We start from the raw sequence: 15,041 nt of genomic DNA, 5'->3' as shown, positions 1-15,041 counted from the left end.
CCTTTTATAACACACTTTGTGCCGCACACAGTAGAGTTTTGTATAAAGAAAATGTATTTCAGAATTTAATAGGCATGTGAATGAACAGGAACAGAGAAGCTATTTCAGGAGGTTTACGTGCAGGAAAAATAACTCAGCAATATACTAATTCAAATAATTCAAATGATATTTGGATCATTTTGTCAAAGGTTTTCCACCAACCTGATAGCTCGAATGACAGTTTTAAGCGGTGGGGTGAGGTCCTCGACGGATACGTCACACTGGCATCCCTTCTCATCGTACACGTCGTCAGTGCCAAGCGCCGTGTCAGCTGCAAGAGAAAATTGTCGGTTAAAGACACCACTACAGCAACTGCAAACATGTTTGCTGAACAGGAACAGAGGGGATCTCAGAGGCTAAGCTTGGAAGTCAAGAGATGTGTAAATTTCTGGAACGGGGGATGGGTTAAATAAATATTAATATATTTATATAACGGAATCCTAGGAAGCCGTTAAAATGACGTTGAAGGCCAAGGACTGAGAAATGTCACAATTTATTACTTTTAAAAAATCTATATATCTATCTGGGATTAACAATGATTTTATTCTTTTTGCTTGGCTGTATTTTCTAAAAATATCTACGATGAAATCTATATTACCCTGGTAATAAGTAAATCAAGTGATAAAAACACCCTCATGAGAGATGTGTTATGTAGCTTCTAAATACTATTTAAGCCTCTTTAAATGTTGAGCTACACTAAAGCACTACGCTGCTTTCTGTTGTCTTTGCTCAGCCCAGTGTTCCTTTGCTGAGTCACGAAAAGGAAGAGACTTTGTCTCCGTTGGGTTCGCAATCCTGAGGGGCTCGCGGAAGTCCATTCACTGAAGCGGTGTTTATATTTGGACGGCAGCTGGGGCATCGCCTAGTCAAGATCTTTACTGTGTGGTTGCCGAGTCTCCCGTGTGCCAAGAGTGGAAGGAGTGGGGATGGGAAGAGCTGTACGTGGGTCTTCACATTTCTGCTTCGTGGGCCTTCGGGCTTTCTTCCCCTCAAGCTTAGGGAGAGGGGGGCGCCTGGGTGGCTCAGCGGGTTGGTCTGCTGCCTTCGGCTCGGGTCGTGAACTCAGAGTCCTGGGATCGAGCCCCGCATCGGGCTCTCTGCTCGGCAGGGAGCCTGCTTCCTCCTCTCTCTCTGCCTGCCTCTCTGCCTGCTTGTGATCTCTCTCAAATAAATAAATAAATAAAACCTTTAAAAAAAAAAAAAAAAAAAAAAAAAGCTTAGGAAGAGGGAGAGACGGAGCCGCTGCCTCACAATAATGAAAATCACAGCAACCACTCGTTGAAAGTCATGCCCGGCGTTGAAAGGAAGCCTCCGCCGATATTAGTGCTCTTGTTTAGACGCACTCTCCACGTTACTGGTGATATTATGCCTGGTTTTAGAAGCCAAAACTGAGGCTCAGAGAAGGTAAGTATCTTACCTGAGGCCACACAGGGGGGTCAGTGGAGCGAGTGAGCTGCAGAGCGTGTTACTAAAATCCAGTTCTCCGAGGCTCTGACACTGCATCACCCAGTGTCAGAATGCCTGCAGGGTTCCAGTGGTGGGTTTAGCGGTGGCGTGCGACGTGTCAGGAGAGAGCACGGGAAAGAGCTGGCCACGTGTGCGGCCTTGTCGGTGCAGCCTATCCCTGCTGGGCATGTTTGACTTTTCTCCTGAGAAGGCTGCCACAGTTTCAATGACAGGACACGTGTTGATTCTGCCTGACCCTTGGTTCTGACTCAGTGATGCGCTTGAGGGGAGCTGGCCCATTTCGCTTGAGTGACCATCTACGCAACAGAGCCCTTTTAATGCACAACATGCCCAAGGTTAGATGACATTCTTCCAGGAGCAGTTGGCAATTTCTACCTCTGATTTGAGCCTAACCTGCTTTCAATTGCTAAAGTAGCTGAGTAGCATTGGACTTAAATTCATGTCCACTTGGAATATCAGTATATGACTATTTGGAATAAGGGTCTTTGCAGATGTAATTAAGGTAGGGTTCAGGATGAGACCATACTGGATTAGGGTGGGCCTTCAACCCAATGGAAGGGTCCTTATAAGACAGAAGAGAAGAAGGTACAGGAACAAAAAGAAGATGGAAGCAGAGCCTGGCCTGATGCATCTGTAAGGAAGGACACCAAGAATCTGGGGCAACCACCAGAAGCTGAGAGAAGTATGGGATGCCTTCTCCCTCAGAGACTCTAGAAGGAACCAAACCTGGTGATGCCCTGATTTCAGACATCCTGATTTCTTGAACTGTGAGAAAATAAATTTCTGTTGTTTCAAGCCACCCAGTGTGTGGTCATTTGTTATGGCATCTCTAGGAAATGAACACAGTTGGGAAAACTTTTCTCCATCATTGCCAAATCTTCACTCAAGGACAACAAGGATGATGACAATAATACTAATAAGTGCTTTTTGGGGAAGTCTAATTATGTGCCAAGAACTTTAATGGCTTCAAGCCCCACAACAGGTATGTATTATTATCCCTTATTTTATGGATCATGAAAATGAGGCACGGAAAGCTGAGAAATGCGCTCGAGGACAAATGAAGAGTAAGGGACAGAACGAGAATTTAAATTTGGCAGTTGGGTTTTGGAACTGCACTAGTAAATACGGACTGACTCTTAAGTCTCCCTTCTGCCTCCTTCCAGAATTGTCTGTCTCCTCTCTTGTTGTCATTTGCATTCCCTTCCCTTGCATTATATTTGCACCCATGTGGCTGTGTGCGGCATGCTCTCACGGTCTCAGGTGAAGTGACCCCAAACACCAAGAGAGAACCCTATTCGGGGGAGTGTGGTTACCATGGCCATGTGCTAAGTCAGTGTATACCCTAAAGGGGACCTGGAAATACATATACCCTGGAGTTGCGAGGAGGGGGTTGTGGGGCGAGAGATGCAGGGGTTCACACACAGGCTGGATGATCACCATGTGCCATTATGGAACCTTCTGAGATACCCAGATGTTAGCTCCCTAAAGGAAATATCAAATAACGCACTTATCAGGATTCCTAGTACAGAACTCAAAAAAGTACTTTTTAAAAAAGAAATATTTGTTTATTTTAGAGAGAGAGAGAGAGAGAGAGAACACAAAGGGGAAAGACAGATGGAGAGAAATTCTGAAGCACACTCCGCACTGAGTTCATGCCCAGCATGGGGCTCGATCTCACGATCCTGAAATCATGACTTTAGCCAGAATCAAGAGTCAGACGCTTAACTGACCATGCCACCCAGACGCCGCATTTACAGAAGTATTTTGTGCTGCCGTTCAGAAAAGAGGCATGTGACCGCTTTCCCTCATCTGAACTCTAGCGAGAGGCACTTCTCATACAGACCCATGTTTTTATCTCTGAAAACTGGAGAACACTGGAGAGGCTACAGGGAAGGCGGATCCTTCAATGCCTGTTACCAATGACTTATCTACTTGAAAATATCATATAAGCAACCCTCACACAATGATGTATGTCCAAAACAATTAAATAGCATAACGTACAGGGCCCTTTAACTACGAAGTTAACGGAAAACTTTATCAGCAGGTGTGCACTGTCACAATAAGCACAAATGTCAAGATAGTGAAATCATAATGTTCACACTGTCAATGACACTGGGGACATTCCAAATGATTACAAGACAGTGTCCTGCTCTACCTCACCCCTGTCCTTCCTGTACCCCAGTAAGAGCTTCAGCTTAGCCATTCTGTTTAGGAACAGGTTGGACAGAAGATGGAAGTCAGTCACCAACTGCCTCATATCCAAATGAACCTTATTGTGGAATATTATTACACATAAGAACTTGATGGTTCAAGGCATAAATTAAATTCTCAGGCCTTAAAAAATATTTTTTGTAGGTTTGGTCAGAACACGTGAATAGGAAATATATCTTCGCAGGCATATATTGAAGCAAGGACTGAGTTGGGAAATTTTTCTCCTTATTTCAAAGCCACAAAAATGGGGAAAATGCTGCCTTTCTCCTTCATAACTATCTTGAGATGTCCATTTTCTTTCCAGGGAGGTTAATAACACATCACATGTCTTTCACATGATTCCTAGAGGCTTAAAACCCTTAGTGAATTTTAAGACACCTGGGTGGGGCTACCTTTTCAGCCAAGGTGGGGCTCTCTGCTCTCCAACCACACATCTGGCTCTCTGCCCTTGCATTTTGGGAGATGTAGGTTATGGGTATACAAGCTCATGTGAGCATCGGTCTGCAGAAAAGCTAATCACAAAAAGCAAGGTGCCATAGAGTGAGATGCTCCCCAAAGTCCTGCTCCCTGTGGACAATCCTGCCAGGTGTGGTGAGTCTGCCCCAGTGGAAGATCAATGCTTGGAGAAAAAAGAAGTTTCAAAATACTACCTTTTATTTATCCCGACCCTCTCCTGTTTCTTATTAATTAGCAATATTCAAAATTTGCTTTCAAATACCTCATTCTCCTACATTTTGGAAAATCTATTTCAGTGTCTGGAAAAGACTATGTGAACCTTAGGTGATGAAGAGAAAGGAAGTAAAGAACATTCTGGAAACTTCTGCTATGTCCAAAGACCGTTTTTCTGTTCCCACTATGAAATTCTGCCATCAGGATGCAGATAGTTATTTCTAGTTCTTTCTCTTGATCATCTCCTCTTATGGGTTAGATTTCTTTTTACCTTTCTTGATGAAATGATTACAATGGTTTTCTACCTTGCCTGCATGTTAGAATCAGCTGGGAGGTGTTAAAAAAAATAAACAAACAACCCTCAGTACAAAGAACACCTTCAGGACCAATAACATGAGGAAGCTGAGGGCTGGAACCCAGGCCAAAAAATGACATTCCATGGTTTCTCTCAGCCAGAGCTGAGGAGTATGTCCGACTAGTCTGTCATTGGATTTGGACTAATTCTCCACGTTTCCCCCAACACCATGAGTGCACAGGAACAATTTGAGACAATATAGGTGCTTCACAAGACAAGATAAATGATTGCATCATTAAAAAAAAGAGAGAGAAAAAGAATTTAAAAATATCCCTTGACAAATTTGTGATATGGGAGCAAGATTTCATCTTTTTACTCAGGTTTCAGATTCTTGCTTTTATTCCTCTTCCATCTGAAACCCATCCCCTCTCTCTTTTAAAGGATTTTATTTATTTATGTGAAAGAGAGAAAAGGAGAGAGCAAGGGGGAGGGGCAGAGGGAGAGAATCTCAAGCAGACTACTTGCTGAACACCAAGCCCCAAGTGGGGCTTGATCTCACAGCCCTGAGATCATGACTTGAGCCAAATCCAAGAGCCAGTTGCTTAACTGACTGAACCACCCACGCGTCCCTAAAACCCCACTCTTTACAGGCCTTGGCACTGTTCTCTTTGAAAGGAGTCACCACTGTTTTTATGCACAAGAAGCTTACATGTTCAGGGTGCCTGGGTGGCTCAGTGGGTTAAGCCGCTGCCTTCGGCTCAGGTCATGATCTCAGGGTCCTGGGATCGAGTCCCGCATCGGGCTCTCTGCTCAGCAGGGAGCCTGCTTCCTCCTCTCTCTCTCTCTGCCTGCTTCTCTGCCTACTTGTAATCTCTCTCTGTCAAATAAATAAATAAAATCTTTAAAAAAAAAAAAAGAAGCTTACATGTTCATAGATCAAAATAAAATCAAATTGTCAAAACATAGCAGAAAACATTTGTTCTGTCTGTAGAGGAATGATAATGTCCTGATGTTTAGGTCAGCAGAAGAAATTACAAAGGAGACAGCTGACAGTTTGATCATGAATACAGAGATTGTTACTACCTAAAATTAAACTAAATTACAATGCAAAGAAAAATGCTTGATTGGGAAGAAAATGGAAAGATATAAAGAGGTGTACTATTTATAACGAGTAAGGAGCTTACAATCCAAAATATAAATGTATAAGTAAGTCTATCAGAAGAGATCACTTCATGGTATCAAAAAATATCAGGAAACTATTCAACCTAACTAGAAATAAAAAAATACAAATTAGAGTTATGCGAAAGTATGGACTTCTACCAATTTAACAAAGAATAATAGTTACTACTAAGAAAATTGAGGTGAATCTGGTATAATCAGATATTGTTAGTAAATATGTAAATTGGACAAAAATTTATAATCAGCGATCTTATAACTTTACACCAGAGAAGTTTTCTTTGGAAAACAATTTCAAAAGGGAAATAATGGTAGTAGCTCAATGCAATAATGTTAGCCATGTTATTGCCCATTATAGAGAAATAGTTGTAGAAATGTTAATGTCCCAAAGGAAGAAATTATAAATTATAGTAAATTACAGTATTTGACTATGATGGTGTACTACACAGCTATGAAAAAGATAATTACGAGTAGCATTTAATAATATATTTTATTATATATATTATATATTATAATAATACATAATTTAATAATATGAAAGTATGTGTTTTTAAATACTCAGTAAAATTAAAATATGAAATGAAACATTCATGTTGATTATAACCATGTACAATGATATATAAAAAGAAAACCAGCTAGAATGGAATACATAAAAATAAAATTAGCTGAATTGGGTATGAAATTGTAAATGACTTTGTATTACTTTTAAAATTCTACAAGGAATTTAAAGATATTTTTCTGTCACAAAATATTATATGTTTTTTGAGATAGAGTATTTGAAAAATAGAAAAACAATGAGTGAAGAAAAAAAAAATCTTCCCAAGTTCCAGAACCTAAAGGAAAGCATTATTATAATGTAATTCTTTTTTTTTTTTTAAAGATTTTTTTAATTTATGTATTTGACAGAGATCGCAAGTAGGCAGAGAGGCAGGAAGAGAGAGGAGGAAGCAGGCTCCCTGCTGAGCAAAGAGCCCAATGCGGGGCTCGATCCCAGGACCCTGGGATCATGACCTGAGCCGAAGGCAGAGGCTTTAACCCACTGAGCCACCCAGGCGCCCCAATTATAATGTAATTCTTAAAGTGAAAGTGTGAGGGCTTGAAGTTTACAATAAACTTTTATTTTGGGAATTTAAATGAAGCATATTATGATTCTGTTCCATTATGCTGTAGAATAAGCCATAGCATAAACACATTAAAATGGCCACTATTAATGGGGATGGTAACTAATTTATTACATTCTGTCATGAATTATAATTTGTTTTCCAAGGGTTCCTTCCTTCTATGGCTGGTTGTATTTCAATTACCTTTCCCCATGATCATTTCCCAACACCTTAAATATCATCCTAAAATTAGAGAGTCCATTTCAGCCATGTGCTAGTCCAAAGGCGATTCCTTTAATCCAGCTAGAGTTTAGAATAACTCCTTGAGCCTTGCTGGAGTAGCATGATTTCATTTCGCTATGTCCTTGGCTAAGACCCTTTTTTCTGTTTTGTGTTAGATGCTGTAAGTCATCAAGAAGCTGTACTGGGTTCTGAACCTAGAAAAATGCTCCAGATAGTTGATATTTCGTTCTAGGTGTTTTTCTTTTCAAATGCTTTTTTTAGAATTTGTTTTTTCTCTTATTATAATAGTAATAATACTCACCATAGAAACTTTGAATTTTAAATGAGATAATAAAGAATGAGAATTATTTGTTTAGCGTTTGAACACTCTGAGGGAAAGCCTATTAAATGGTGGCCTATTGCCTTCCACTCTCTTTTCTTCTGCATTATCTGATGTTTAATGTCAAAGTCAATTTCTCAGCCCAGATGGCAAAGAGGACATCTCCGGTTGCCCCGGGGTGGGGGTGGGGGACTTGATTCAGATAGCTCAGAGGTCCTCATCCAAACTCACCTCGTTAGAGCTTTTCCATCCCATGCTCCAGCCACACCAGACTACCAACTGTTTCTCCAGGTGCTACTTAGGCATCATTATCCTTTGGACACTTTCTCCAAGGGAACTGTCTATATACCCCATCCACTCTCCCCCATCTTCTTCTTCTTTTTTTTTTTTTGTTGGCTCTCTGCTGAATTTGCAGTTGATACATTGTATTATGTGTAGGGCACCACAAAACCAAGGTGCCCTATTCCCTATGGGGAGAACATCAGAATATTCAGAACAAACCATTTACATTCCAGCACACATATACGTTTTGTGCCATGTTGAAAACTAGAATTTTATTTTGAAGTTGAGCAATTACTGATATTTTGAGTTACCCAAAGCAAAGAGGATGAGCTATAGAGGGAAGCATGACAAAGCTTAGAGTCTCAATTCAGCTCTGCAATTACAAGCCCTTCAAGAGTTTACCACCTCCATGAAATGCAGCCTGATCCCGACACTGACTCAGCCCTGTCTTCCTCGGCTGTGAACACATATCTCTAGGACTGTTATTTAAAAAAAAAATTTTTTTTTTATTTGAGAGAGAGAGAGTATAAGCCAAGTGGGGGAGAGGGCAGAGGAGAGGAAGGGAGAGAAGCAGGTTTCCTGCTGAGCAGAAAGCCGCCTTGGGGCTTCATCCTAGGAGCCTGAAGATCATGACCCGAGCCCAAGGCAGATGCTTAACCGACTGAGCCATCCAGGTGCCCCTCTATGACTGTTATTACATAGTATTATACTTGATTGTTTACAAGCCCCTTTCCTTGCTAGACAGTAAACTCTCTGAGGGCAGGGACCATGTCTTTTCATTTATGTATCTGTCTACCATGTATCTTCTCATCTATGCACCTCCTACCCCTAAAACACTCCATGGTGCAGAGAAGACACTCAATGAATGTTTGCTTAATGAAGCATTTCCCTCAGGCCCCATGACAGTAGTCCCTGTTCAGTAATGTCTGGATTTAGGATTTTAAAACTTGATGGTTGGAGCACTTCACTATGTTCTTGTTTACTTGGTGAATCATCTCCGAAAGTTGAGAGACGAGAGTCTTCACTGAAGAGGCTGTCAGCGGAGAGGTCACGATGGCCCCAGTCTCTCAACTTTGTGTCCAGAGACGGATGATTCAGGCCCTTTGCCTTGAGCGCTTTGTGGCCTGGAGGCATGGCCCTTTATTTTATTAATAATAGCTGTAGTTCGTTTGGTTCTTGGAAGTGAGGTGGTTTACAAATACAAACTGTGACTTAAAATAGAACACTGCCAGCTTGGAAATGTGACGCTCGTTTCACAGATGAAGAAAGTGTAGCTCAGCAAGGTTAAATCACCTCTAAGACACAGGATCATTAGGGCAGAGAAATCCTTTGAAAATTGAGATCATGTCTCTCTGGGTGCAAGTCTCCAATGGCTCCCCATTTTTCCCAGGGTCAAAGCCCGAGTCTTTTCTAGGGCTATCAGGCCCTGTAGGTCTGTCCCTCCCCCACTTCCTGTCTGTCCTCATTTCCCATCATTTTTCCCCTTGGCTCTTTTCCTTCCAGGCTTCCCTTCTCTGTCTCAGCCCTCCCAGTTGCTCCTTAAAGAAGCCAGGCACCCCTCTTTAGGGCTATCCTTGAGGAATCCACTCTGGAAAGCCTGCAGGCTCTTTAGCTGCTTTGGTCTCTGCTCCATATCGGTTCTTTAGAACTACCCAGACCACCCTATCTGAGGTCACTTACCTCCCTATGTCACCAATCTATGTCTCCTTATTTTTCTCTCCTTCTTCCTTTTTTCCATGGCACTTAACCTCTAACAGACATACAGTTAACTTGTTGGTGTTTATTGTTTGTTTTCCTTGCTAGAATGTAACATCCACAAAGACCAGTATCTTGTTCTCTAATGTATCTCACACACCTAGAGGAGCAAGGTGCTAATATTTAATAAGAGAACCATCAGGGTAAGAGAGGTCCCCCTTCCACTCTAGCTGTGGGTCTTACTGATTACAAAGCATAACTTAATACTAAGCATAACTTAATACTGGATTTTGGCCTCCCTGTTTTCTCTTATATTATAGTGTTTTTTGTGTGTGTGTGTGTGTGATTTTTCATGACTTGGTACACTTTGGGATCCTAAAAAAAAAAATTATACTAAAAAAAATAAATAAAATAAAATTATGTATAATGTAAAAAAATAAAAAAAATAAAAAATAAAATGAGCTGCATCAAAAACAATCCAATATTTCCTCATAATGTTTAATTTTTACAGGATTTTAAAATAGGGGTTTTAAAGGCCATATAAAAAAACTCATAGCTAACATCATACTCGATGGTGAAAACCTGAGAGGTTTTTCTTTTTTCTTTCTTTCTTTTTTTTTTTTTTTAAAGATCAGAAACAAGATGAGGTTGTCCACTCTTCCCACTTTTATTCAACATAGTACTACAAGTCCCAGGCATAGCAGTCAGACACACAAAAAAGAAAGTTGCACCAAAAATAATAAAATACTTAGGAATAAACTTAACCAAGGAAGTGAAAGACCTGTACTCTGGGGACTATAAAATTGAAGAAAGAAAGTGAAGATGACACAAATGAAAATACATTCAATGTTCATGTATTGGAAGAACAAATATTGTTAAAATCTATATGTTTAATGCAATCCCTATCAAAATACCAATAGGATAGGAAGCACTATGTTGTACCCCTGAAACTAACGTAAATTGTGTGTCAACTATATTTTTTATTTTTTTAAAGATTTATTTATTTATTTGAGAGAAAGAGAGAGCACATAAGCAGGAGGGGCAGAGGGACAGGAAGAGAGGGAATTTCAACCAGATTTCATGATGAGCACAGAACCCAATGCGGGACTTGATCTTTTTTTTTTTTTTTTAATTTTTTTTTTTTTTTAAGATTTTTCTTTATTTGACAGATCAGAAGTAGTCAGAGAGGCAGGCAGAGAGAGAGAGGAGGAAGCAGGCTCCCTGCTGAGCAGACAGCCCGATACGGGGCTCGATCCCAGGACCCTGAGATCATGACCTGAGCCGAAGGCAGCGGCTTAACCCACTGAGCCACCCAGGCGCCCCCCGCGGGACTTGATCTTAAGACCCTGAGATCATGACCTGAGCTGACAGAATCGGATGCTTAACTGACTGTGCCACCCGGACACCATAAGTATACTTTACTATGAAACATAAAATAAAATAGGATTTTCTCCCAGTGATCCATGAAAATATTTAAGAGGCAAAATAAGTTCCAGGTAAAAGAAGGAATAACTTCCATAGTAGAAATCAGGGACTATTCGTTGCGTGAATATCATATGTGGTACTTTTATTTTTAGGTGTAATGCAGCCTATAAGTCCACTTTAAATTCTTGGGTCTGTAAGTCTGTAATCAGTAAATAATAGAAGAACATTTAACATCAGTACAATAAGCAAGAGGGAACTCTCTCTAGCTCTCTCAATCACCCATGCTAACATAATAAAGAAGGCAATCTAGACTTCTTTTTCTCTTCAGGAACAATGTAACATTAGCAGAAATGTAATTATATTACAGTGAGACATAGTGTACCTTCATATGTCACTTTTGGAATATTCAGTCCTTTGTGCTTCTCCAAATATGACCCTTATCTCAGTATCTTATATTGCTAATACTGTAGGGACAAAGTGTGAAATTTCAGTCATGTGACCAGTGTTTACTCAATTCTGAATCTTAGGAGATTTGGAATAAATAACTTAGAAATGAGTTATTATTAAGGATTCAGAAACCGTCTCACTGAATTCCCATAGAAATAAAAAATCATGTTACAAGGAACATTTTCATGCATCTGTGAACATATTCCTGTTATTTTTTTTCTAGGCTATTGAATTAAAATGCTAGTGTTTGAAAAAATTCTGAAATCCCAATTTTTTTTAATTGAAAAAAAAAAAAAAGTCCAAGTATACACCTCTGCAGCATACACTGATTTCAAGATAAAATATCCTCTTGAATCTTTAAGGCAATATTCTAGTTAAAGTTCTATTGTTAATATTTTGAAAACAAGCAATTGCATTTTCCCGTGTAATTTTTAACCAGAGTAGATGCAATTTATATAGCAAATTTTGCTAGCACAATTGAAGATAACATAATTTAGCTGTGCTTTCTGTGTATTTTATTTTATTTTGGTGTTATGACATTCTTGACATGAAACAGAAAATTTGGGACCCAGATTAGTTTTAGTACCCATAACAGAAATGAAGAGGTACAAACACACTACCAGAGAAAGTGCAGCTTACCTTCACCTCCACTGCCTCCACCTGCCTAAAGAGAGTTGTATCTAGAGTATCCTGTGAATATTACATTCTGAAAACATTGCCCTAGATGCCTTTATTTATCTATTTATTTGTTTGTTTTTAGATTTTATTTATTTATTTGACAGAGAGAGATCACAAGCAGGCAGACAGGGAAACTCCATGGAAAATTTTCATAGTAAAGAGAAAATACAGTTAACCTTTGACTTGGTCCGTGTTGGTGGTATAGTGGTGAGCATAGCTGCCTTCCAGTTAACCTTTGACTGGACTTGACTACTTTGTTGTTGGCATTGCCTAGTGTGGTTACCAAATTGTTTTGATTTCTTTTTATTTTTTTAAAAGATTTTATTTATTTATTTGAGAGAGAGAGACAGTGAGAGAGAGCATGAGCGAGGAGAAGGTCAGAGAGCGAAGCAGACTCCCCATGGAGCTGGGAGCCCGATGTGGGACTCGATCCCGGGACTCCAGGATCACGCCCTGAGCCGAAGGCAGTCGTCCAACCAACTGAGCCACCCAACTGAGTCCCCACAATAAGCAATACACTTAGGGACCGCCTGGGTGGCTCAGACAGGTAAGCATCTGCCTTTTGCTCAGGTCAAGCTCCCAGAGCCCTGGCATCATGTCCCGCCGACATCAGACTCCTTGCTCAGCGGGGAACATTCTTCTCTCTCTGCCTGCCGCTCCCCTGCTGTGCCTTCTCTCTCTCTGACAAATAAATAAACAAAATCTTAAAAAAAAAAAAAAGAAATACACTTAATGTTATGATCGAGCACACACATGTACACGCACACAAAAAAACACACACACATGCACACACATACAATTAAGACAGACATTGCCTTCAGGGTTAAGATGGTAGATTGAACATACAAGTTTAATCTTGATCCCTCAAAAACCCACTAAAGCTATAGTGATGAGATTATTTTTAAAAAGACATAAGCCCATAAAAGGAACAGAAGAGGAGGCAGCAACAACATAATTTTGGAAGTGGGAAAGCAGATGGACAAGTTAGGTAACTGACTAGCTGATACCAGAGAGAAAACCCTATGCCAACATTGGGAAAAGCTGAGAAATAACAAAATTTACACTTCAGAAAACTCAAAAGGCTCAGCAATTGGCAGCACTAGGAATCTCTGGGAATAACTAAGACAAGGAAGGTAGTGTGCAATGTACCCCATAACCTTGGGTATGTGGTCTTCTCCTTTTCCAGCAGGAGACTAACTGGAAGCCTCTGAACAAAGGGTCACCAGGCACAGCTGAAGAAGGCATGTTATACACCAAACCCGGCTATCAAGTGACCATATACAGCCTGAACTTTGAAACCTATGGGCACCCTGTTGCCATCATAACAATGGCACCAAGAACTTTATCCTCAAGATGGCAGATAGGTATTCTCCGCAGAATGTGACTGGCCCAGGAAAAGACCTAAAGGTACTGACACTAGACACTCCCCATGATTATGACAAAGGCAGGTCAACCCATGGTGAAGGTCAAACGTGATCATCCCCAACCAGATGCTTAGAAATTACAGTCACCCTTGTCATCTTCCACACTTCATTATAAAAAGAAATGTATGGTTTACTAAATATCTGAAGAAAGTTTCCCAAAGATAAAGACCAAAAATCAACTAGAAGGAAACAAACTAAGAGAAAAAAATTCAGAACACTGCCATTAATATCTTCACTGACATAAGGTAAGAGACTATCTATGAAACAAAAGTAGGAAGCTAGAATACAGGGACACAGTAAACAACAACAGGAACAAAGAACCTGAGCAGTGACAAGCAGAAATAAAAATCTCAGTAAGAATTTGGACCATGAACTCCTGCAGTTGCCCAAAACCCCTAGCAAGTAGAGCAAAAAGATAAAGAGATGGAAAACGAGACATGAGGGAAGAAAATCAAAAGGCCAGTCCACAGGCACAGCTTATGGATTTCCATAAGGCACAGCAGAGAAAATGAAGGGAGAGATCCTTAAAAACAAAGAAACAAATGATAAAATATTCTAGAACAGAAGATCATGAATCATCAGTTCGAAACGACCCCTCAAGAATCTACTTTGGTGGCTAAAAATAGACCCATACCAAAAAATATCATTATGAAAATCGAGAACACTGGGGACAAAACGTGGATTCTACCAGCTAGCAAAGATAAAAAACAACACACCACTGGTTACATGCAAAAATCAGAATGGCTATAGGCTTAACAATGTGCTGAAAACAAGCACACAGGGGAGCAAACTTTCCAAAATTCTGAAGGGACATTATTTTCTGCCTAAAATTCTATACCAAGCAAACTGTCAAACAGCATGGGGATGAGGGAAAAAAAAAACCTTTTCAGAAATGCAAAGTCAAAATTTTTTTTTTCGCTTTTGTTTCTCAAGAATGTACTGTGCAATGTACCTCATCAAAATAGGAAAGTGAGAGAGAGGAAGACCCAGGCATGGGAGTCACAGCAGGAGTCAAGAATGATGGTGAAGGAAAACTCCCGTGTGATCACAGTGCGTATGGTGAAGAGGGTCATCCGTCCCCGTAGGGCAAGGGACAAGAATGTTGACAGATGCCTTCCATCATCATACCCTCTTTTTACCTGAAAAAGTATTAGAGTTTTACTATCTGAAATGAGAGTAAACCAAGAAAAACATGAACGTGAGACCCCATCAACTGGGAATTCCATCTAAAAAAAAAAATCAAAAGAAATTCAAAAGATAATGGCTGTGCAGCAGGCTTGAGAACAGTTGGCTTAGTGAAAAGGAAAATGGAGGATTCCAGGATGAATTTTCCAAGAACTGTCACAGTGCAATGGATCAGTTACCTGATGAAATTAATCCTGTGGAAAATTTTATTGAGAGATTACTGGATGATGTGGGAAGATTTACTTACTACAGGGAAAGCAAAAAGTAAGAAACAACTGTAGGGCAATATAACACATACACATCATGTAGACACTGAATTTTGATTTATTGAAAAGTTACAAAACCAAAAAACAAAAAAACAAAAATGAAAACAGAAAAACCAAAAA

The 15,041-nt window shown here is 40.0% G+C and overlaps 1 protein-coding gene across 2 annotated transcripts in view; it reads right to left on the bottom strand.

The window, feature by feature from the left end:
• KCNQ5 (potassium voltage-gated channel subfamily Q member 5) overlaps window positions 1-15,041 on the bottom strand; it is a 532,023-nt gene that overhangs the window by 28,011 nt on the left and 488,971 nt on the right. For both annotated transcript variants that reach the window (XM_044254576.1, XM_044254585.1), the window contains one exon: window positions 202-310. In XM_044254576.1, coding sequence (XP_044110511.1) covers window positions 202-310 — 109 coding nt within the window. The remainder of the gene's footprint in view (window positions 1-201; window positions 311-15,041) is intronic.

This window comes from Neovison vison, chromosome 1 (genome assembly GCF_020171115.1).
Source record: "Neovison vison isolate M4711 chromosome 1, ASM_NN_V1, whole genome shotgun sequence".
In the NCBI taxonomy this organism is placed as follows: Eukaryota; Metazoa; Chordata; class Mammalia; order Carnivora; family Mustelidae; genus Neogale; species Neogale vison.
This window is presented reverse-complemented; position numbering and strand designations above follow the sequence as displayed.